Genomic DNA, 26,191 nt, shown 5'->3' with positions numbered 1-26,191 from the left:
CACCTCCACCATCATCACCACCATCATCACCACCACCATCATCATCACCATTATCATCACCACCACCATCATCACCACCATCACCACCATCATCATCACCACCACCATCATCATCACCATTATCATCACCACCACCATCATCACCATCATCACCACCACCATCATCACCACCACCTTCATCATCTCTCCGCGCGCTTCTTTGAGTGAGCACTTGTTGTTCCGTTAAAAAAAAGTCTTAGGGCCGGGTCCTCGTTGGCTCACGAGACTCCTCGCCCCCCCCCCCTCCTCGCCCCCCCCCTCCTCGCCCCCCCCCTCCTCGCCCACCCCCTTCTCGCCCCTCCCCCTCCTCGCCCCACCCCCCTCCTCGCCCCCCCCCCCTCCTCGCCCCCTCCCCTCCTCGCCCCCCCCCCTCCTCGCCCCCCCCCCCTCCTCGCCCCCCCCCCCTCCTCGCCCCCCCCCTCCTCGCCCCCCCCCTCCTCGCCCCCCCCCTCCTCGCCCCCCCCCCCTCCTCGCCCCCCCCTCCTCGCCCCCCCTCCTCGCCCCCCCTCCTCGCCCCCTCCCCTCCTCGCCCCCTCCCCTCCTCGCCCCCCCCCTCCTCGCCCCCCCCCCCTCCTCGCTCCCTCCTCGCCCCCCCCCCTCCTCGCTCCCTCCTCGCCCCCCCCCCTCCTCGCCCCCCCCCCTCCTCGCCCCCCCCTCCCCTCCTCGCCCCCCCCTCCTCGCCCCCCCGCCCCCCCCCTCCTCGCCCCGCCCCCCTCCTCGCCCCGCCCCCCTCCTCGCCCCGCCCCCCTCCTCGCCCCGCCCCCCTCCTAGCCCCGCCCCCCCTCCTCGCCCCCTCCTCGCCCCCCCTCCTCGCCCCCTCCTCGCCCCCAGCCACCCCCACCGAGACGGGCAGACTGAGCGAGGGAGTCACCGCGCTGCCTCCATCACTTCCCCCTACCGCCGCCACTCCCGCCTCCCTCTCAAGAGGCAGCGGCGTTCACGCCCCACAACCACCACCGCCATCCTCCTCCTCCCACCACCAACATCATCATCAACCATCCTCCTCCCTCTTACCACCACCACCATCATCAACCATCCTCCTGCCGGCACCGGTCACGTCACCAAAGCAGGGGGAGACACCGAGAAGGCGACACGGGGAAGAGAGAGAGAGAGAGACAGAGAGACAGACACAGAGAAAGACAGAGAGACAGACACAGAGAGACAGAGAGACAGACACAGAGAGACAGAGAGAGACACACACACAGAGAGAGACAAAGGCGGACGCGCGGCGCCTGGTGGTACACGTAGGCGAAGACGTCGTAAGAGAGGCATATTACGCGGACAGGGGAGCAGTGGGTCGTGGTGAGTGGTGTGGTGTGTGAGTGAGGGTTTGTAACAAGGGGACACACGCAGATGCATGCGTGAGAGAGGGACAAGCCTTGGGAAGAAGTGGTGGTGGTGGTGGGGAGAGAAACAAAGACGGAGGGGCAGGGCGTGGAGAGAGAGACCGGGGAGGGAGCTTGAGACATACGGAGACAGACAGAGAGAGGCAGGCAGGATTCGGGAGGGCAACATCGAGGCGGATCTAGGACAGGAAGGAAGGAGACCCACTGTACAGCCCGGGCGACAAGGCACACAGAGAGAGGGCGACTGGGACACAGACGCGGGGAGACAAACACGGGACACGATGGCCACGGAGGGCGCCATGCAGATGCTGGAGGCCGCCACCGCCTCCCTAACGGTGCAGAGCACGGACGTACAAGGCCCCGGCCATGGTAACGCTGCGCCCGACGGCCTGCCGACTCTGGCCGCACGCAGCGAGGGTGCCGCCCTTGAAGAGCGCTGGGGCATCCCTCGGAGGGAGCTCTTCGTCCTCGCCCTGCGGTTTTACAAAGGTGAGCAGAGAGGGCCTCTTCCTCCACCCCCCCCCTCTCTAATTGATTATTAGTTAATTGCGTGTGGCGAGTGTTGCTTGATTAGTGGTGTCGGTGTGAGCGTGTGATCGATTCTATTGGGGGGTGGTTTTGGAGACTGGTTTAATTCCTGTCCATGGTTCGTCGTCATGGTCATCTTCATCATCCGTAATAAACACAATACTCCACATCATAACTACAATCGTTAGTATGGTCGTCATGAACAACGTTTACATACTAAACATCAGCAGCAGCAACAGCAGCAATATAACTATCGACATCTTCAACATCCATACAATCGTAAACATCAACACGATCGTCATATCCATCATCATAAACAACAAAATAATCGTACAGATAAATAACAACATGGTAATAATCATCGACAACAATATCAACAGCAGCAATATCAGCAGCAGCATCATCATCACCACCACCATCATAGTGAATATCATCAAAACCTGTTGATTTTTTTTGGTATGCGAATTTGTCCCTGGGTCTCTCAACTGGGTTGATGGAGGGACGGATGACACCTCGGCCCTTAAATGATTAATTAATACACGGTAATGGTTTAGTAAAACATCAACCATCAAAGGTTTTCAAAAACGGGTGGACGTGGTGCTGATTACAGCCACGCCCTGGTGTAGTTGTACCGTTACAGGCCCTTAATAGGTGCTCGCAAACTGCACGTGTCCTGTCCCCCCACCCAACAGAGTGGTATAGCTACACACAGTGATCTCTTTGTCTTCGATGGCAGTGAGCTTCCATTCCTGGCTTAAAATTAACATCATAAACATCATCATCATCATCCACTACAAATGGACAAATCGTATCCAAACTGAGTGGACATTACCCAGGTTGGCTTGGCATAGGGGTATGCGCCTGTAGGGTTTTCATAAACATTAGCACTGTGCATATCGTTGTGTCAATCCACTGCTGGATCAGGGCTTCCCCACGTCCGTGCGGGTTATTTGACCATACTTGACAACGGTGGCCATCTATGGGTTGGACATGAAGGTGGTTGTTGTGTGTGTGTTGTTATGGCCTCACGAATACCACCGTCAAACACCACCTCTAACATTACCCCACCTGTGCAGCACTGTGGCCTTAATAGGTGCTCGCAGACCGGGACCGGACTCAACGGCGTGTACGGCCAACATTGTGGGAGATGACGTGAGATTGGAACCGTGTCACAGCGGTTTGTTCATTTCGCTTACAATGACGACCACACTTTGAGTTCGATTCCTGGTCGCACTGCATGCACGTGATCACATTTAGCAGTGAGCAAATCCACTGCTGGATGAAGGCCTCCCACGCTGCCGCCATCTCTCTCGTATGTATGGAGGTTGAACTTATTTTACAGGTAGGAACAACAGGTTCCACAACTGCCCACCAGGGATTATTTGTCTGTCGTGCACGAATGCGCTGTCCGACCAAGTTCCTACCTGCCCACTCCGAAGGAACGTGTTGCGCACTTTCACGTAGCCAACTGTTCTAATCAGAGGTGGGGGTAACGATTCTGTGATGTACCTGCCACACGAATAGATGCCAATGCTCCATCGCTGCGTTGGAAGTCCTCTTGGACGCCTTCTTCTTAACCTGGGCCCTCCACGAGGTAGATTCAGTCTAATAATGTGTTGGTGATATGGGCATCATATCACCATCGTCCTCAACAGTGTGAGACCAATCCGGTCAGATTAGGCGTGTGTGTGTGTGATCTACAAAAACATTAATCAACCACTTGCTGATGTATCAAACTCAATAGGGTGCTCTCAAACGGCGTGGCACAGGCATATGTGTAGCAATGAAGCTCAAATGGTGAGAGATGAACGGTCTTTGAGTGGAAAATGCAAAAAAAGTCTGCTTGTATATTGACCACAAAAGGCGAACAAGTGGAGTAACATCTTGTACCCAGTGATTCTAAGCGTGGAGCAGACGGGAACAAGCAGCGTACACTGCGTATGTGGACACGAATGGGGGGCGAGAGGCGTGTGCGTGTACACAGTGGAAGTAGTGTCTCTACCATGCCACTGTCGAGGGTGGTGTGTGAATTTGCAATCTGGTTGTTAAAATTGTTTGTTTTTGCGTGACTGGTAACCGCATGGAGAAAAAAATCCCCAGTAAAAAAAACCACTTGCCAGTTTGTCGCATATATATAAAGTCTCGAGATAGCATAAATGTATTTTTTGAAAACCTTTATTCTTACCAGCACAAATGTAGGATTTATATGAAATGAGGGTGGTGATGATTGCAGTGATATGATTGTGATGGCATATGGCGATGGTAGTATTCATGGCATTGATGATGAATTTGTGGGAGATGGTGATCATGATGGTAATGATTATGATGATGGTCATTGTAACAATGATTATAATCATGGTAATCCACGCCAACCGATGTTTGAAACAAGCCTTGCACTTTACGTGAGCCAACGGGTGTAGGGGGACCTCTGCTCTGAGATCCCACTCTGGGACACGGCAATCATGAGTTATTTTCAGAAAGCGTTTGCCACAGGGAACTCGCACCATTGCACAAGACAAAGATCCCCCGTATAGCCTTTAACTGGCTGTTGTGGAAAGTGCTGTGAAGGCCAGCGTGGAACACCAAGGGGGTGAGTTGCCAGCATCACGCCCGGCCGCATTTGTCTCCCAAATGACGATATTTACACAACGGCAGCAGGTACTCGTTTGAGGCGGAGTCGAATTAGGGGAGGCTCAGGACTGATTCAAATAATCGTCAATGGTGTTGGTCATGGGCTGGAATCGAATTTGGGCTGCCGGGTTCGTAGCGCAAAGCGCTAAACGCTACGCCACCACTCCCCCACACAGTGGGACAAAAGACAAAGTTCCCCTGAATTTCCTTAACAGACTGTTGGGGCAAATTTTATTAGCGAGCACCTATGAAGGCCAGCACGGTACACGAGCGGATGGATGGCCAGCACCACGCCCGACCGCCTTTGTCTCCTGAGTGGCGATGTTTACACAACGGCACCAGGTACTCGTTTGAGACTGAGTCGACCTAGGGAAGACCTAGAACCGCGGTTCAGATAGTCGTCACTGGTGTTGGCCTTGAGCGGGAATCGAACTCGGGTCACCGCTTCCGCACACATTTGCGCACACACTGTGGCACGCACCGTGGTATATACTCGCCGTGGCACCCACACATCGTGACACGTACGCCTTGGGAAATAGTATCCCTGGCAATGGCCCCTCTGTCAGAGCAGAGAGGACAGTCCAGAATGTTTGACTCATAGCAACAACAGACTGAAATTTCTTAAAACGTGCAGCCGCGAAAAGATGAAGGCGCAGATTTCTCAGTTTATGCTTCCTTCATTCTGCCAGATTCCACAGTAGTTGCGAGGATCGGTTGTACACTTTCATCACCACCACCACTATAATCGGGCTTGAGGTATTTCACACCCCCCCTACACCCGCTTAGTCTGTAACCTCTGGGTGCCACACCATCGCCTGTCGCTGTACCCTGAATGTATGTCCCAGCCATGGCAAAGTGCCTTGTGCATGGCAGTTGGTTTGTAGTATAGTTTTACGAGTTGTTTATGGTTCGCAAATCAATTTTCGTAAACAAAGTATGGTATGGTGCACGTTATGTACCCACTTCTCTGGGCTGCTTAATCAATAAGCGTTATTCATACGTTGGTGACAGCTTATATCAAGGCAGCAGTTGCCTTCTGCCAGGGTCACTTAGGGTTAAATGTTGGCTTCTCTTCATGGACTATGAAGTGTTGAGGTTTGAAAACATACTTAACTTATAAAGCGTTCTTTAAATGTTAAAAAGCAATCTTTTTTTAAAGCAAACCTGACTGCTGATGCAATACTGCATGTTCAAACCGGTCCAGAGTTTGCTTGTACTGGATCAATGCTTCTAAAATTATTCACTCACAGAACGCCATGGGGCTAGTTTTTGTAAAAGAGGAAGACATTGTGAGCTTTTCTCTTTTTTTTCAAAGTGCATACGCAGAGACAATGCTCAAACTCAGCCTCTGAGAAACTTACTTGCTGTGTTATATACACGCGCAAAGCTCTGTTACACCTTATTACAAATACATCCGCTTGTTGTCCTTCCAGTCCAAGGGTTTTACAGCAGCATTTAGTTAATCAGGCAAACTGTGGACCATTATTGATCGTCTGGGTCTCCACCAGTAGTGTCAGATCTGTTGATTAAATACTGCTCCGTTTCCAAATATTATTGGCAAAAAGCACTCCACTTAAAACTATGGGGCCCATCAACACAAAGTAGCATCGTTGTATAAAACCCAATAGCCTCGTTTATTTAACAGGCCACACTCTGCTGATGAGACTCGGAGAAGGCAAAACCAGATTGATCCAGGATAAAATGTAATATTTTTTTTTATTTACTCTGGGAAATTGACTTTTTGTCTGTTTTATATGACAACTGTGATCCTATATGTTGCCACATGGTAATTTTTAAATGCTTATTGCTGTATTTCCACCTCCTACAGACAAGCCCACCTCATCTCCCGAGCGGGTGTGCTTTGTGTCAAACGCTCAATTGCGCCTTCTTAGAGACGCGATGTCATAATGGGCTGCGTGGTCATGGCCGGCCACAACCACCCTGGCCACAACCACCCCATCTCGGGGTTTTTCCCCCTACTGCTTCACTGCTGTGTTAATTAGCAGGATGGTTTCTCTGGCCCGGTGCTCACCCCCTCACTCCCTCACTCCCGCCAACCCACCCTCCACTCACTGAAGAATGGTTCGTTCCACAATCAATTGTCATCTGCTACGTGACCATAACCATGGAGTTCTGAGGTCATGGAAGTTTATGGAATTGACTTCGACAAGCGCCGTTATTTTAGCTGGAAGGGTGCTTCGACATGACGTATCATTACCCCCCCCCCCACCTTGCTGCTGCGACTGGGCACGTGTGTTTTTTTATGGTTTAAACACAATTCGGTAATATACGACTTGTTTACGAAATGTGAGGCGAAGTGAAGGCGTAGGGAATGAAATGGTGATGTTTACATGCAGCATCAGGAACTCATTTAAAGCCGAGAGCCACCACGTAGTCATACCAGACTGTTGGGGCAAGTGCTCTTCGCGAGCCTCTATGAAGGCCGGAATGGCACAAGAGGGGGTGGGTGGCCAACACTACGCCCGGCCGCCTTTGTCTCCCCAGTGGTGATGTTTACACACTGCACCAGGTACTGTTGAGTCTGAGTCGACCTAGGGGAGCCCCAGGACTGGTTCAGATAATTGTCACTGGTGTTGGCCATGAGCGGGATTCGAACCTAGGCTGCTGGGTTGATAGCGCAGTGCGCTAACTGCGATACTACCGCTCCCACACTCATACAATCACACATCCAGTGTCACATCCTCACCGCACCCTGGTCTCTCCCTCTTCTCTCCCCTGCTCTCTCCTGCTCTCTCTCTCCCTCCCTGTCCGTGCTCTCTCCCGCAGACAACGTGGGCGAGGGTTTCCCTGCAAGCACCCAAGACCGCGCTCGGCTGCAGGCGGCGTGTGAACGAGCCGAGGCCGAGGAGGAGGTGCCCGGCTCCCAGGTCGAGTCGTCGGGGTCGCGGCCGGGGGACGCGGGCGACTCGGCCCCTTCGGACGATGCTCGCGCCCACTTCACGCAGCTGCTTATCGCCCACTGCCCGCTCTTCGTGTCCTACATGCTCGCCCAGCGGAGCGAAGGCCGCAGGTTCGAGCCCGATCCCAGCCTCTCCCGTGCTCTCGTAACGGCGGTCGTAGTGGTCGCTGGACGCAGGGTCAACGATAAAAGTTTATGATGATTGTTATCATTGTGAGAGTACATTTCTGGCGGATATTGTGGCTGCAGTTTTAATTACTATGGTGGGTCAGCGGTAGAGCGAGATGATTGCAATCGGAAGGTAGCGAGTTAAGTTTATTAAGTTTATGGATGAGGATTGCAATCGGAAGGTAGCGAGTTAACCCTTTCCCGTTCCGAGACATCTGCAAGTTGTAAGGTGTGTCCCGTTCCCTGCTGAATCTCGGATTGCGCAAGCAGTTAGCATTAATTTTATATTAGAGAGGCTTAGTGCTGTTGTTTTTAAATACATTGTACTCGCCGCAGAGAACTGTAGTGACACAACCACACTCTTTGATAGCTGGTGCCAAACTGCCACACTCCTTCCCACATGGCCTTGTGGGAGCCTCGGTACGGCTTCCTTATTTAGTTTATCTTCTGATTCCGTTCTAGGAACAAAATCGGAAGAAAAACTGATGACATACATCTACGTCATCGTAATGGGAAAGGGTTAAATTGCTAGTTGGGTGGGGGTTGGCTCAGTCATCGTTCTTCCGCGGTTGATAAAACAAAATTGGTTGTCCTATGGATCAAGTCGTTCCTGCCATAGCAATGTTGAATGTCAGTCCAATCCTAGTTAACTACAACAATAATTATCATATAAAGTTTATATTTTTGTTTCATTAGGCTTTAAAAGCTAATGTTTTTGGTTTGACTGCCACATGATAACATCTCCATAGCAGGGGAGGTAGAAAGTGCGGCACCTCCAGTATGGCTAAAGAGAGGTTACAAGAAGTCAGAAGGGACCTCGGGCTGTTCTCTAACATGGGATGACGCACTGCTCTACGAGACTTCTCAATGGATGCTTCGTCCCTTGGCTTGACAGCAATAGCGCAGTTGGAATAAAGTGTTTGGAAATAAGTCCAAAAAGTCACATTGTCTGTCACCCCATGACCTATTTAACAATAATATTAATAACTGTTATAATATTAAGACTCAAAATATCAATGTGTTTCCACACCTTGTTAATTACTATAATATTGTATTGTTTAAATAGTTATAGTATTTCCATGCTCTATTAATAACTCTGTAAATGTCAACAATTTCAGGCTGCGTTTACCTCGCAAACGAATAATTTCACTTTCTCCTTTCTCAACCGAGTATTGCACGGTGCTCATATTCTTGTGATCGACTGGTGGAAATTCTACATTCTCATGGAAAAGGCAGAATCTCCCCCCTGCCCTCTGTTGGATATATGCCCCCCTTTTTAATTTTAAAATTATTTTTTTTTTAAGAATTATTCTGCCAACATAGATAATATCGTTTTTTTAATAGACACGGGGCAACGTGAGAACGGACACGCCCCCACACTCCCACAGAGGCCCCCACACACTAACACAGATGTGCGCACACCTCATTTCAAAGGAAAGAGGGCATGAAAGAAGGGTAATCAAGATCATAAAAAAACTCCCCGAATTTCACACAAGAGGAACAAGGGAGGGGGGAATGGTAGCCGGGGGGGTTCTGGAAGAAACATCCGTTCGTAAAGGAAAAAAAACCCTTTTATAAGTACAAAACCAGGCCACGAAATATATAATTATATTCTTAACAAAGGAACAACATTAACAAAAAACACAAACGGGTTTTGAACCATGTTAGACAAACTAGTACAACTTAGCCATGAAGTAAGCAAACAGTATCCATCCTCACTACAATTGAAAATCAGACTACAGTCTGCACCAGAATCGCGACCCATCATTGTTAATTAAATACTGACATTATTTACCTTTATAGAATTTCTACACGGCCGGGCCGAAGCATCGAAGAACAATTATGGCATATATTTCGCTCCAAAACAAAATTCTTAGCCGGGATAGCAGATTAAATAATCACAAGAAGTCAAATAATAAGTACGGAATTAAAGTGAATATCCTAGGAGCTAACGGTGAATAAGGCTCTCAAAATTAACCAAACACAACAACCCCCTGAAAACAACAGCAGCAACACGACCGTCTTTGTCTTTCCGAGAGGATCTCCACACGCAGGCACCAAGCCGGGAAATGACACCAATAAAACTCCCGGGCAATGGCTCAAAGGAAATTAACACGCTCTCAGAAATAAATAAATAAGCGCATGCGCCGGGCGCTTCCACCGTGGAAACAACCGTCTTTGTCTTCCCACAACACGGACAGCAAAAATTGCACACGCAAGGAATAACATCTCCATGAGAGATCGGGTCACGATGAAACATCGGGAACACGGTTTCGGCTTAACTGGGGCATAATGGAATAAGTCGCATTTCAACTTCCAAACCAAAACAACTTAAGCTGTGTGAGACAAAAGATATGATCCCCGAGCGAGGGCGGAAATAATTAAGCTCGCTTAACGCGTAGGTTGTCGCGACAAATATTATTCAGTAACAAAAACATGGATTCGAATATCTCTTTTATATATATAACTCGACGCGAATCATCGGTCTGGCTAATGTATAACTTCGTTGGCGCCGTCACGAGCCCCCCCCCCTTCCAGAACGACAACAGCTGTGTCTTCAGAGCTAATAAACACGGACAAACACGCAAGCGAAACACACGGACGAACACACACACACAGGAAGGTTTTATGACAGACTTTGAACAACTCGGGAAACGGAGGGCATTTTCTCAACATAAGCCGGGGAAAAATCCATTCAACTCACTTCGTCAGGGGCCTGGCCCCCCACCACACATCGCCAGGGCTTCAACTCCACCACAGATCGTCAAGAAGCTTTCGTCATCCAGCATGACGAGAATCGCGAGGTAGCGACGTGCTGCTACAAGCCGAGGTCTGCACCACCTAAGAAGAATTACTACACTGAGCCGCCGAGCTGCGAGTGAAACGGACGGAGATTCCAGCTATCACTCTCGAGCCAACAACTTCAACCCAACGTCAATATCAGCAACGAGCGAAAGCATCGTTCATCGCCAGAGCGACAACCAACGAGAACCGACTCGTCATCCAGCAGTGGAGAGAAAGAGCGCGCCACCGCGCCGTCAGCTACGAGAGCGCGCCACCGCGCCGTCAGCTACGAGAGCGCGCCACCGCGCCGTCAGCTACGAGAGCGCGCCACCGCGCCGTCAGCTACGAGAGCGCGCCACCGCGCCGTCAGCTACGAGAGCGCGCCACCGCGCCGTCAGCTACGAGAGCGCGCCACCGCGCCGTCAGCTACGAGAGCGCGCCACCGCGCCGTCAGCTACGAGAGCGCGCCACCGCGCCGTCAGCTACGAGAGCGCGCCACCGCGCCGTCAGCTACGAGAGCGCGCCACCGCGCCGTCAGCTACGAGAGCGCGCCACCGCGCCGTCAGCTACGAGAGCGCGCCACCGCGCCGTCAGCTACGAGAGCGCGCCACCGCGCCGTCAGCTACGAGAGCGCGCCACCGCGCCGTCAGCTACGAGAGCGCGCCACCGCGCCGTCAGCTACGAGAGCGCGCCACCGCGCCGTCAGCTACGAGAGCGCGCCACCGCGCCGTCAGCTACGAGAGCGCGCCACCGCGCCGTCAGCTACGAGAGCGCGCCACCGCGCCGTCAGCTACGAGAGCGCGCCACCGCGCCGTCAGCTACGAGAGCGCGCCACCGCGCCGTCAGCTACGAGAGCGCGCCACCGCGCCGTCAGCTACCGAGAGCGCGCCACCGCGCCGTCAGCTACCGAGGGCCGCCAAGCGCCGCCAAGCGCCGCCGCTCACCTCATCGCGGAGAAAGTGTCAGCTGCAACTCGCACAGACGGCAGAGAGGTTGTATCACTCCCCACATACAGACTCGAGGAAACACAGAGAAAATCTTGTCAAACCAGTTTCCTTTGTCATAGAGCCTCGCCGAAGAATTAATTAAAACAGAGCCAGATTAGCTCTCCCGCAACACGCCCTCACCCACCATTGACTCCAACATTCCGTTAAAAGAATATTATACTTACCGATGAATCTATTGACATATACTTTCGCCTCGGGGATACAATAAGTGCTTTTATTAACGCAAAACGAAATGTGTCATGCTTGTTTTCAAACTCGGCCAGTCGCCGATGGTGATCGATACAAAAACGAACTAATGAGATGCCTGGTGGAGAGGTAGAGGTTACGATTGCATAATAATTTTTGGTCATTCAGTTCGTTAAATGCACAATATCGAAAATGCATAAGAGTTTGAGTTATTCAATTTAGTAAATGCATAAGTGTTCATTCATTCATTTTAGTCAATGCTTAATCTCGTAATTGCATAAGAATTTTAGTTATCCATATTAATCGAATGCTTGATATCGCAAATGCATAAGTGTTTGGTTATTCATGAATTATTGACGCATGTTTGACCTGCATGATAGAATGTCACATGCTTGTTAGAATAAAATTGCTTAACACCAACTGTTCGAGTGCTTCTTTCTAAGTCCATGCAAAACCATCATATTTTTGATAACTGTATCCTGTGATGAGATATGAAAATGGAGACCTAAATATCATAACACACGCTAGGATAATCGGTAAACGTTTAATCATTGATCATCGTGTTATCCTGATTGACATAACTCTGGATAAACGAAGCTGAGCCTAATTACCACAACTGCTCACATTAACATCATCGCAAGCATCCGCATAAATTACCACGACTATCTCCGCGATTATCATAATTTATGCATACAATTACTCACACCATCATAATATATGCATATAATCACATGCACTATCATAATTTATGCATATCATTACTCACACCATCATAAGTTATGCATGTATAATTACACACATTAACATAATTAATGCGATTTGCGCATTTTTCGGAAAATTATTAATTTTTATTATTTTCATCAAAATTTCATAACTCCGACACATACAACATAATGGGTGGCTCGTCCGGGATTTCTCACAGACAGTGTTTTGCATGGATGAAGGAATGAATCACTTCGTGTTAACCAGAATATCGTGACCAAACATTGCATTGTGATTGTAAACGGGCGTAAAACAAAAAAAAAACGCCCTCTAAGGTCAAAACCCAGAATAGCAGGTTGAAACAGAGACAGTGGAATTAAGATAATATCGTATCAAACCGATTGCATCCTGTGATAAATGGTGTTAGAGGTACGCACTCTGAATCGGAAAATAACAATAGCTCGAGTCAAACTGACTACACTCTGTGAGATAATTGTTTTATATGCACTCTAAAAGGAATTGTCAAAGTAACTCTTGCCATACCTAAGATGCTAGGATTAGGAATAATTTTTGAATGGGTTACGGGGTACGGGGAACTCGTATTAAAACGTACCGACCAATCTGTTACAAAGCAGTACAGTCAGAGAGACATATGGGAAGGGAGCTGTATCGATAACACGAACACACCTCGGGGGAAACTAATTGACTGGATAAAATGTAAGGAAGGCGAACACGATGCAAAAGCTGCAGAGAAGGCAGGACAGGACTCATGCCTTTTCACACAGGCATACAGACAGGGATGGTGGAATGAAGGAAAAATCGGAATGGAAACAGGAGAGAAATCGTCTCTAATAAACGAGGAAAAATGTCCTCACACCATCGTAAGGGAGGAGAAATCAGGGCTCGCGACACCAGCGAAACTCACAGACGTGGATCCACAGAATAAATATGGACATAACATTAAATCACACTCTTGGGTACGTGGACAGAGTCCAGGGACTAATCGCAAAAAAATTATGGATATCGAACAAAAAATCCTTGACAAACAGAAACCTTCACAATTCGAGAGAAGGGATGGAGAGATACATATGCAAACAAAAACATGTGAGACTGACAACTTCACAGATAGAGGGAGGCAAAATGTTAAAGTAAAGTCGACTGGACATGCTCCACTAAGGGCAGAGGCAAAAACTGAAGGGAAACGGCAACACGAGCGACACGGCACGGGGCGCGCACACAGAAAATGCACACCGCTTAACCACGCCCGACACAGTACAGATCAAAGTGACAGATTGCCTGATGATAACTTGTTTGATGATGACGCTGTCGGCAATCGACTTTCGGAATACCTATTCACCAGTAAAACCCTTAAATTGATGGACAAGGCTCTAATCAGAATTCCCGATTTTGACCCCCACAATAAGACTATGGATATCCACACACATATCGCAACAATAGAAGAGGAGGCAATGATTAGAGGGCTGATGAGACGGGATGAAAAAGCGAGTTTGTTGAAACGAAGCTTACATAAAGATTCTATTCCATGGGTAAAGTCACTACCACACAAGGTTAGAAATGATTTTAAACAACTGAGCCTGGCAGTGATTCGGAAGTTTGGAGAATATTCGACACTCACTGAAGGGTTTTATGCTGTAAAATCGATGACCCAGGGCATGGACCAAGATCCACGTGACTACCTCGTACAATTTAAAAGAGCGTATTACGCAGGCGATGTGAATCAATACCACGAAGGAGATAAAATGTTCAAAATTATGTTTTTTGAATCCTTGAGCCCAGAGATTACAGAAAGGGTGAGAATGGTTTTGAATCCAGAAACCGCATCCTTACGCCGCATAGAGAGCAAGGCGTACATGGCATGGTTGTACAGAGCTAAGAATCAGAATTCGGATCCAGAACACAGGGAGAGGGATAAGGAACCCAGCCTCTCAGAGAGGAATAAAAATCACCGAACAGTCCCACAATGCCTAGAAGAGCAAACACACACGCACCTGTGGCAAAATAACCCAGAGAGAGGTTGGCACGAGAATGAGAGCGGCACAAAGCCGAACATTGAGAGGAATCGCAGGAGGGGGAGGTTCAGAACAGAACCATACCAACACCCCATGCCACGACACACACGAGGCCAAAGTTGCACACTAAGATGGCGAGATAACCACCTAGCGGGAAGGTGTTACACAGACCGCGGAGGTATGGATGCGAACATTCAGAGGAATCGCAGGATGGGAGGTCAAACACAATCGATCCAATTCCGACCAATTCCTCCACCGGCTATACCAGGAGGGAATAGAGGAATAACACAGAATGCGGTCCAAATACATGATGAACCACCCGCCGAGGTTTTGTTAAACCCCGAGCTCAATGGGAAATACAAGCAGGCTGCAGGTGACAGGGCGGGCAAAAACACGGACGGTGCTCTCGTGAAAGGCACGCGGATCGGGTGCGGGGTTGCATTGAGGCGTGATCGGACAGTAGATAACAGACAGCAGAGACAAAGAGAGCACACAGAGACACGCCCTGAGGAGCGCAGGCGTGAGCCTTTGAATGAAAAATATCCAAGGGAAACCAAAATGTATGTGGATCGGAGTGCTAAAATGGAGACAAATGTTCATGACATATCGGGAATGGTGTTAAAATCTAACACACTCGTAAAAACAAAGAGGGCAACATTACGAGGGACAGAATTAAATCGACACACAAACTCGGCAAATGTGCATGTAATCGCAGAGAGAGCGAATGCCACGAACCAAGTGTCAAAGTGGGTTGTGTGCGCGAATTCTGATTATGTACAGCACAATTTTTCACCACACACTCCCACGACGCGAGAGAGTGAGAGAGAAAATTACAAAAACGAACCCGAAAACCGTGATCGAATTATCAAAGTGATAAGTGGTAAACCAGGCAACATGAGGAAGGTAACGCATAAATGCGTTCGAAACCGCTACCTAGCGTTTCCCAGGATTTAACAAAAACAAAGATGAAATTCGTCGGAATTATGATGTATGAGAACCATGTAACTGATGATATCGATGTTTTAACGTGTTGTTAATTTCCTTGCTTAATTCAAATGTAACCATGGTAAGCAAAAACAAAAATGAATATTCGTCGGAATTATGATGTACGAGAACCAATGTAACGCAATATCGATGTTAACGGTTGTTATTTCCTTTGCTAATTCAGATGTAACCAGATTAAGATTGTAATACGTGCACGCGCGTTGTAAGAAATAACCGCCGAGAGTAAGGGCGGCTGATGGGATGCATGACATAAAAAGGGGGCATTACTTTGTTTGAAAATTCGCCAGTGGCCAAATCGACCCCTGATAATTTTCAAAAGGGCGGACTGTTGGATATATGCCCCCCTTTTTAATTTTAAAATTATTTTTTTTTTAAGAATTATTCTGCCAACATAGATAATATCGTTTTTTTAATAGACACGGGGCAACGTGAGAACGGACACGCCCCCACACTCCCACAGAGGCCCCCACACACTAACACAGATGTGCGCACACCTCATTTCAAAGGAAAGAGGGCATGAAAGAAGGGTAATCAAGATCATAAAAAAACTCCCCGAATTTCACACAAGAGGAACAAGGGAGGGGGGAATGGTAGCCGGGGGGGTTCTGGAAGAAACATCCGTTCGTAAAGGAAAAAAAACCCTTTTATAAGTACAAAACCAGGCCACGAAATATATAATTATATTCTTAACAAAGGAACAACATTAACAAAAAACACAAACGGGTTTTGAACCATGTTAGACAAACTAGTACAACTTAGCCATGAAGTAAGCAAACAGTATCCATCCTCACTACAATTGAAAATCAGACTACAGTCTGCACCAGAATCGCGACCCATCATTGTTAATTAAATACTGACATTATTTACCTTTATAGAATTTCTACACGGCCGGGCCGAAGCATCGAAGAACAATTATGGCATATATTTCGCTCCAAAACAAAATTCTTAGCCGGGATAGCAGATTAAATAATCACAAGAAGTCAAATAATAAGTACGGAATTAAAGTGAATATCCTAGGAGCTAACGGTGAATAAGGCTCTCAAAATTAACCAAACACAACAACCCCCTGAAAACAACAGCAGCAACACGACCGTCTTTGTCTTTCCGAGAGGATCTCCACACGCAGGCACCAAGCCGGGAAATGACACCAATAAAACTCCCGGGCAATGGCTCAAAGGAAATTAACACGCTCTCAGAAATAAATAAATAAGCGCATGCGCCGGGCGCTTCCACCGTGGAAACAACCGTCTTTGTCTTCCCACAACACGGACAGCAAAAATTGCACACGCAAGGAATAACATCTCCATGAGAGATCGGGTCACGATGAAACATCGGGAACACGGTTTCGGCTTAACTGGGGCATAATGGAATAAGTCGCATTTCAACTTCCAAACCAAAACAACTTAAGCTGTGTGAGACAAAAGATATGATCCCCGAGCGAGGGCGGAAATAATTAAGCTCGCTTAACGCGTAGGTTGTCGCGACAAATATTATTCAGTAACAAAAACATGGATTCGAATATCTCTTTTATATATATAACTCGACGCGAATCATCGGTCTGGCTAATGTATAACTTCGTTGGCGCCGTCACGAGCCCCCCCCCCTTCCAGAACGACAACAGCTGTGTCTTCAGAGCTAATAAACACGGACAAACACGCAAGCGAAACACACGGACGAACACACACACACAGGAAGGTTTTATGACAGACTTTGAACAACTCGGGAAACGGAGGGCATTTTCTCAACATAAGCCGGGGAAAAATCCATTCAACTCACTTCGTCAGGGGCCTGGCCCCCCACCACACATCGCCAGGGCTTCAACTCCACCACAGATCGTCAAGAAGCTTTCGTCATCCAGCATGACGAGAATCGCGAGGTAGCGACGTGCTGCTACAAGCCGAGGTCTGCACCACCTAAGAAGAATTACTACACTGAGCCGCCGAGCTGCGAGTGAAACGGACGGAGATTCCAGCTATCACTCTCGAGCCAACAACTTCAACCCAACGTCAATATCAGCAACGAGCGAAAGCATCGTTCATCGCCAGAGCGACAACCAACGAGAACCGACTCGTCATCCAGCAGTGGAGAGAAAGAGCGCGCCACCGCGCCGTCAGCTACGAGAGCGCGCCACCGCGCCGTCAGCTACGAGAGCGCGCCACCGCGCCGTCAGCTACGAGAGCGCGCCACCGCGCCGTCAGCTACGAGAGCGCGCCACCGCGCCGTCAGCTACGAGAGCGCGCCACCGCGCCGTCAGCTACGAGAGCGCGCCACCGCGCCGTCAGCTACGAGAGCGCGCCACCGCGCCGTCAGCTACGAGAGCGCGCCACCGCGCCGTCAGCTACGAGAGCGCGCCACCGCGCCGTCAGCTACGAGAGCGCGCCACCGCGCCGTCAGCTACGAGAGCGCGCCACCGCGCCGTCAGCTACGAGAGCGCGCCACCGCGCCGTCAGCTACGAGAGCGCGCCACCGCGCCGTCAGCTACGAGAGCGCGCCACCGCGCCGTCAGCTACGAGAGCGCGCCACCGCGCCGTCAGCTACGAGAGCGCGCCACCGCGCCGTCAGCTACGAGAGCGCGCCACCGCGCCGTCAGCTACGAGAGCGCGCCACCGCGCCGTCAGCTACGAGAGCGCGCCACCGCGCCGTCAGCTACGAGAGCGCGCCACCGCGCCGTCAGCTACGAGAGCGCGCCACCGCGCCGTCAGCTACGAGAGCGCGCCACCGCGCCGTCAGCTACCGAGAGCGCGCCACCGCGCCGTCAGCTACCGAGGGCCGCCAAGCGCCGCCAAGCGCCGCCGCTCACCTCATCGCGGAGAAAGTGTCAGCTGCAACTCGCACAGACGGCAGAGAGGTTGTATCACTCCCCACATACAGACTCGAGGAAACACAGAGAAAATCTTGTCAAACCAGTTTCCTTTGTCATAGAGCCTCGCCGAAGAATTAATTAAAACAGAGCCAGATTAGCTCTCCCGCAACACGCCCTCACCCACCATTGACTCCAACATTCCGTTAAAAGAATATTATACTTACCGATGAATCTATTGACATATACTTTCGCCTCGGGGATACAATAAGTGCTTTTATTAACGCAAAACGAAATGTGTCATGCTTGTTTTCAAACTCGGCCAGTCGCCGATGGTGATCGATACAAAAACGAACTAATGAGATGCCTGGTGGAGAGGTAGAGGTTACGATTGCATAATAATTTTTGGTCATTCAGTTCGTTAAATGCACAATATCGAAAATGCATAAGAGTTTGAGTTATTCAATTTAGTAAATGCATAAGTGTTCATTCATTCATTTTAGTCAATGCTTAATCTCGTAATTGCATAAGAATTTTAGTTATCCATATTAATCGAATGCTTGATATCGCAAATGCATAAGTGTTTGGTTATTCATGAATTATTGACGCATGTTTGACCTGCATGATAGAATGTCACATGCTTGTTAGAATAAAATTGCTTAACACCAACTGTTCGAGTGCTTCTTTCTAAGTCCATGCAAAACCATCATATTTTTGATAACTGTATCCTGTGATGAGATATGAAAATGGAGACCTAAATATCATAACACACGCTAGGATAATCGGTAAACGTTTAATCATTGATCATCGTGTTATCCTGATTGACATAACTCTGGATAAACGAAGCTGAGCCTAATTACCACAACTGCTCACATTAACATCATCGCAAGCATCCGCATAAATTACCACGACTATCTCCGCGATTATCATAATTTATGCATACAATTACTCACACCATCATAATATATGCATATAATCACATGCACTATCATAATTTATGCATATCATTACTCACACCATCATAAGTTATGCATGTATAATTACACACATTAACATAATTAATGCGATTTGCGCATTTTTCGGAAAATTATTAATTTTTATTATTTTCATCAAAATTTCATAACTCCGACACATACAACACCTCCATTGATCAATGAATTGTCACAATTCGGGGTGACAATTCGATTCAAACATCGATTGTTTTATTTTTACAATCTCATTTGTGTTTTTGTTGGCCCTGTCTCATTCATACAGTTTTGTAAGTTAACACAAGCCTAAATGTAACATCGGCGTGTAATTTACATAAAGTGTAGATAATTCCTCACGCGCATGAACCGTGAATGCAAGAAGTGAGATATATCCAACAAAATATCGATGCATATCCACATGCCCTCATAACTGTTCATATTCCAATTTAGTTATGTCGTCGTTGAGCGATCACCAATCTCACTGTCAGATAACTGTGTGCGCTGTTTAACGCGTGGGTGAGTGGCTGATTGCATTAAACCGTGATGTGCCCAGGCACGAAGCAATCGAGACTCACTCGGCGCGTTAATCATTAACCACTACGGCTGTGAAAGGCTGTGAAAACGTCACCTGTGGGCCCCCCCTCACCCATCAGCTGTTCACACTAGCCCCTTTTAATCATCGGCACCCCTGTGTGTGTGCGCGTGTGTGTGCGCGCGTGTGTGTATGTATGCCGGCCTTCATAGGTGCTCGCTAACATCACTTGCCCCAACAGTCTATTAAGCCTATACAGGGGATCTTTGTATTTGTATGTGTGCGGAGCACCTCGTCTAGCACAAGCGCCGTGGTGACATCACCGGCACGTCGTGGCGAATGGCTGTTGTTGTAGGGAGCGGCAGCGGTTAGCGCGCTGCGCTATGAATGCGGTAACCCGAGTTCGATTCCCGCTCACGGCCACCACCAGTGACGATTATCTGAACCGGGCCTGGGCCTCCCCAAGGTCGACTGCCTCAAATGAGTACCTGGTATGGCGTGTAAACATCGCCACTGGGTAGACAAAGGTGGTTGGGCGTGGTGCTGGCCACCCACCCCCTCGTGTGCCATGCCGGCCTTCAAAGGTTCTACTCGCTATATGGGGGAACTTTGTCTTTGGTAATGTTAACGGATGTGTGCGTACATGTGAGTCTTTTTGTCTGTCCGCACGTGTGCGTGTTCAGCCTAGGTGAGCTGCATGGACAGGTGGATGGATTGGGCAAATCTCAGGTGAGCTCAGCATGCATCACACTCACCAGACACTTGCCAATCAGTTACTAGCTCGACCCCTAACCCCACTATACAATCAGACACTAGCTTTGGCCATAACCCGAAGCACACTAGCCAATTACACTTCCTTCCTGACCGCTTCAGTGGTATCCCAAAATACTTGTGGGGGGTTTCTCCGGGTTTTTACATTTTCTTCCCACTTGCCAAGTGCTCATGAATTGAATGGGCCAAGCACCTCGGTGCATAGCCTGTGTGTGGTAACAATGTGTGTGGGGGGTAGGGTCTGGTTAACGTGAGTGTGTGTGTGGAGCGGGTTAGTGCACCGCGCTACGAACCCGGCAACCCGAGTTCGCTTCCCGCTCGCGGCCAACGCCAGTGACTATTATTTGAACTGGTCCTGGGCCTCCGCTAGGTGAACTCGGTCTCAAATGAGTACCTTCTGCGGTGCGTAATCGTCGTCACTGGGGAGACGAAGGCAGCTGGGCGTGGTGCTGGCCACCCATCCCCTCGTGTGCCGTGCCGGCCTTCATAGGTGCTACTCACTAACAGCACTTGCCCCAACAGTCTGTTAAGGCTACACAGGGGATCTTTGTCTTTGGGGGACGGTGTCCGATTAACGCAAGTGCGGTGGTGGAATCTGTGAATCTTGCGTCTCGAATGCAGAGTGAGGTAGCGAAGGTGTTGGGCCCTGATGGAACCCTCATGCCCCTGAAAAAAGGTACATCGACGCTAATATATAATCATTAATCGTAACAATATCATTGTAATAATTTTCATCATCATCACCATTTTTAAATATAATCATTGTCCAATGGTATCAAAATGGTGATCATGTTCAGCATCATTATCGTGCTGATTAACATTTTCATAAATATCTTCATAATTTTTAACAATCTTATCATCAATCATCATAATCTCCAGGAGTAATATCATCAATATCATCATCAATAAATATTTACACATGAATGAACCTGATAGAGCGGCGGTTGCAAACGCCTATGTCTGAACCCAAACCCGTTTCCTCCTCCTGCCTGGCTTTGCCACAAGAAGGTCACCCGGACACGCGGTCACGTGGGTGTTAAAGTGACGACGAGCCACGGCAGATCGTGTTTAACTTGTACATCAAATAAATTTACATTAAGCTCGGACTCATAACGACATCTATCACTGCCACTTCTGCCGCTGGTGCTCGTGATGAGAATGAAAAATCCTCACCGAGCCGCTTCTGTCTCCCCTTCTCTGACCTCCGACCTCCCGCCGAGCAGAAAAACCTGCGATGGTGCCACCCGTGCTATGGACGAGCAGCGAACTGCGGCAGTTCAAGACGCGCGTGGCGCAGGAGCCGCACGGAGTGCTGCGCATTGGGTGCGGCGAGGTGGGCACCGTGCGGGTCCCCACCCGCCCCGGGGCCTCGCACCTCTGCTGGGAATTCGCCACGGACAGGTGCGGCCCATTGTCATCGTCATCATTGACTTGTCATCATCATCATTGGTTTGTCATCGATCCGCTGCTGGATGAAGGCCGTCAGCATCTTGCACGGTCCTGCGGTGCAGAAATCCGTCTAGCTAGCACCAGGGAATTCACTGCACGCTCTCCACGAAGGATGTACCTTCGTGCGTGTTCCCTGCTTTGGATGCTGCTCCGTGTTTAGTCTCAGCCGCTGGCGATCATTGCCCACTTACATTTGTTAACGATCAGTGTGGCGTCTCTAACTTTAGTATATCCTCGAAGCCACGTGCTCCTCTTGTCGACTCGCTGTGTAATTCCAAGCATCCATCTCTTTATGCTCGTGCATGTCATTCCATCTTTTTTTATTCAGTTTCCATATGTCACAGATTATGATGTCCCAATCTCCCACCCTTACACTCAGCCAGCCAGCCAGTCGCCCACTAAACTAGGCAGTTACTGAGTCATACAACCAGTTATACAACCATCCAGCTTCCCAACCATCCAGTCGTCTACCCAGTCGTTAAGCCAACGAGTCACCCAGCCCGTTGCCACACGTCGTGTCATGCTCTATAATGCGTGCGTAACACATGTTGATTTTATGTTTTGCACGTGCATTGCGTGTCTTGGGTGTGTGAGCATGTGGTCAATTTGAGTATATTGTTTTTTCTATCTATGTGACTTTACCGAAAGAACCAAAGAATACAAAGAATATGTAACGAGTATGTCGTGTGGTCACCATCATTATTCAGAGGACAAAGCTGACCAGACTTGTGCGCTGCTGGGCACAGCACGTCTTCGTGTGCCTTTGCCGGTTTTAATAAACGCTCGGGCAATAACTAGGGGGTGGGGGCGGCAATGGTTACGCGCAGCACGTTTACTGTGGGCAAGTCAAGGCAACTTGGTCGGGAAGTGGCATAGATTGGGCGATGTCCATTCCACGTGTTTCCATGAGAAGTGTGTTTTGTGAACAGCGGTCGGTCCGGAGAGAATTGCAGCCACTAGTTCTGCTAAGCCGTTCCCTCGTTGGCCTCACAGCTACGACCTGGCATTCGGCCTCTACTTCGAGTGGAACGAGGAGCCGGGTTGCGACGTCACGGTGAGCGTGAGCGAGTCCAGCGACGAGGAGGACGAGGACGATGACGAGGGCGTGCAGGGGAGCGGCGAGGATGGAGCCGGCCCCGTCAGAGGTGGGTTTGCGCCGGGGTAAATGTTGGTCAGGGATTAGGCTTGGAGTTAGGAATTCGGCTTCGGCTTAGAGTAAGGGTTAGGAATTAGGGTTATGATCGGTGTTAGGAATAAGGTTTAGGGTCAGGGTTATGAATAAGGCTTATGGTTAGGATCAGGGTTAGGCATTAAGGTTAGGGGTCAAGGTTGGAGTCAGGATTAGGGGTCAGGGCCATGGTTATGGTCAGGATTGAACTTGAGAGTTACAGATTATGATCCAGGTTAGGATTAGGTTTAAGAGTCAGGGCTAGGGGTCAGGGTTAGGCCATTGCGGTTGGGCTCCACGCAATATCCCGCCGTCATGCCCACTCCCCGACCCCCGCGTGTGTGCCCCCCCCCACCCGTGTGCGTCACAGCCGCAGCCACAGCAGACGGCGGCGTGAGTGACGTGGAGCGGGGCAGCAGCCGCCCCTCGGAGCCACCCCTCGACGAGGTGGAGCCCCTGTGCCGTCGCAACTGCCACGAGCTGGTGCAGTGTGGCACGCACTGCTACCCGGGCGTCGGCCTCTACCACCTCAAGTTCGACAACTCCTATTCGCTGTGGCGCTCCAAGACCCTTTACTACCGCGTGTACTACAACTGAGTTAAGGCCACGCTGCTCTCGGGCGATTATTAGGGCAATCGTTCAACCGGTTCTGGCAAACTTGTGGTAGTGCAGTGGCACAGTGATGGAGTTCTATCTGGCCAATGATTTGTGGAAAATTGTGACAGAACAATGATTGGTCCACAGACCACACCACATTGGGTCGTTGTGTGACCTTTGAATGATGATTGGTCTACTGAGTAAAAACCCCCCTTGGATTTTTATATGACCTCTGTCTCGGATATGATTGGAAAGTTGCCGTCACATTTGATCACTACGTGGAGCAGATTTGTCCACCTTTTAGGCAACAAAATTTTTCAAATAAGAAACGGAGCAACAATGATTGCTGATGATAATTGTCGGCAACAATTGCCCTACATTTTCCCTAGTGTCTCGTGCCCTTCAGGAATCGGAATTGAATGAGGTGGGAATTCTGGACAGAGGTTTGGTGTAGGCATGTAATAATTCACATCCCCACTGCGATTGGATGATTTGTTGTTATTGAGGGTCACGATTCGATTCAAGAACTTAGGTGTCATTAGTTTGCAGGATTTACAGGTTTTACATGAAACAAACACGTACAACGTGTTCACATCAACAGTCATAGATTCCTAAACATGTGTTTCAAAAATCGCAATTGTGAGCCTAAGAATAGATTTTGATTTATGAATCAATGCATCTTTACATCTTAAGTAACACTTCAATTTGCTATATTCTTATCCTTACGATACACGGCATGAAACAGCACGTATAAGAGTTGTATGGTTACAGCCCTGCAACCACTGTACGGTCCACTCGTTCCACCACACCGAGAGAAACGAACAGGGACCTCCAATCGTGGAAGGGGACGAATTGTTACATGGGTTTTTCTGATCAGGAAGGGGGCCTCGCCGCAGGGAGAGGCTATATGGGAGAGGGCGAGAAGCCCCACGCTGGGAGGGGTGGGGAGCTTAGGGGGAAGCAGTGAATTTTACTGCAAACAGGAAGGTCCACTGCGGGGTTTGCGACGAGACGGACAAGGCCGCGAGTGAGGTGGCGGTCGGTCTATTGCGAGCCTCTAGTGGGCGGGATGATTCGCTGTAGCCATGGAATCAACGGAGGGGGAGCAGCCTTTCCTGCGAGTCGACCAGTCCATCGGCTGTACAGATATTACTCGTTTTTAAAAGTCTCGAACGTGGGATACTCCATACGACCAGATCGCCGCGTTTGTCAGCGACAAAATGTGGCCATTCGTGTGCTTGCACGCACGGAAAGGGAGCGCCTCCCCTTTCGCAATTCCGAAAGTACTCACCGGTGAGGTAGTTGTGTAGTCATTGTTATGATTATTATTTTGTATTTACCATTCCTAAATTAACTGTGTACTAGTTTTACGAAAAGGCCCATGTGTAGCACCGTTTGTTGGACTCGGCATTTGCGACGACACGTTATCCGAAGGGCGTTTGTTACGAATTAACTTATATTGTTAAGACGAGTCTGTCAATGTTGTGTGTTCATATGCTTTAGAAGGTGGGGCGTGGGGGGGGGCAGATGTGTTGAAGTGCAACAAGGGTTAGATGATAACGAATCAGTGTAGGATGGGCAGGGGGTCTAAGCTGGGGTTAGAGTTAGGCAGCGAACTGTGTTTACCCGTCTGGTTGGGAAGCGTTACACTTTGTACCGCACCTGCGTTTCTCAAGTTGTAGACTGAAGGTGTATCCGCCAAGCAGCGGACAATTGTCCGTGGCTCAACCTCACCAACTCTTGTAGCCATTATTAAGCCTCTTTGTAACATGTTTTTGTGATGATATTGCACATACCTTTTGCCATCGGGAGACCGATACCCCCCCCCCCCCCATTGTTCAAGAGCACGCATTAAAAGATCGGGTCGCCCGTGGGAATGGAGTTACTGCTAACAGGGCCCACCTGCACATGCTGTCACCAACCCAGAGCAAGCTCTCTCCGTGGACTAGCGGCAAAATCAGAAAATATTTAGTGAGAAATGAAGCCCTCCCTGGCTTGCCATAATTTCACGACGGCCGAGTTGGTGGCAGCATCGACGAGGTGGAAACAATCGCCGCCTCCTATGGCGAGCGGAAATATTTTTGCAGAGTAAGACGACAAAGTGGCGTTTTGTCGAGGTTTTCCCGTGGCCTGGACGCCGCCGCCGCGATTGGGTTGCACTGAGCAGAAGCCAGAAAATCTGAAGAAACGACCTCAGCTCAGGCAGGCCGAGGGCTCTGGAACTAACGAACACAAGTGCCAGGTTCAACAGAGATTGTCGCTTTATCGTGTTAGTTACTTGTTTAAATCAACGGACATGCAAATTATACCTGCTCATAAAGTACACGAATTGAATTTAAAGTTTCACCAAATATGCTGCCATTTTCGTAAAAAAAAGTTCATCCCGTCCAGGCACAAGGGAGGACATTACAGGCCCAAATGGCCAACTTGTGACTCTGCTAATTCGTATTTATTCCACCACGTGTGTGCACAAACACATTTCGCAAAGTGAACTTGTACATTTTGTCCTCCATTCACCTCAATGCTATTGGCAAATAAAATTACTTTGCTAAATGTAAAA

General features: G+C 49.3%; 1 protein-coding gene across 1 annotated transcript; it reads left to right on the top strand.

Moving 5' to 3' along the window:
* The first annotated feature begins 953 nt into the window (after window positions 1–953).
* Window positions 954–26,191, top strand: LOC144944004 (uncharacterized). Its single transcript, XM_078871961.1, has 7 exons — window positions 954–1,874; window positions 7,332–7,575; window positions 20,330–20,375; window positions 21,039–21,093; window positions 21,641–21,818; window positions 22,860–23,011; window positions 23,405–26,191. Exons 1-7 carry the CDS (start codon window positions 1,397–1,399, stop codon window positions 23,629–23,631), a joined length of 1,380 nt encoding a protein of 459 aa, XP_078728087.1. The 5' UTR covers window positions 954–1,396; the 3' UTR covers window positions 23,632–26,191.

Source organism: Lampetra fluviatilis, chromosome 33, assembly GCF_964198595.1.
Source record: "Lampetra fluviatilis chromosome 33, kcLamFluv1.1, whole genome shotgun sequence".
In the NCBI taxonomy this organism is placed as follows: domain Eukaryota; kingdom Metazoa; phylum Chordata; class Hyperoartia; order Petromyzontiformes; family Petromyzontidae; genus Lampetra; species Lampetra fluviatilis.
The sequence above is the reverse complement of the archived record's forward strand: the minus strand, read 5'-3'. Positions and strand labels throughout refer to the sequence as shown.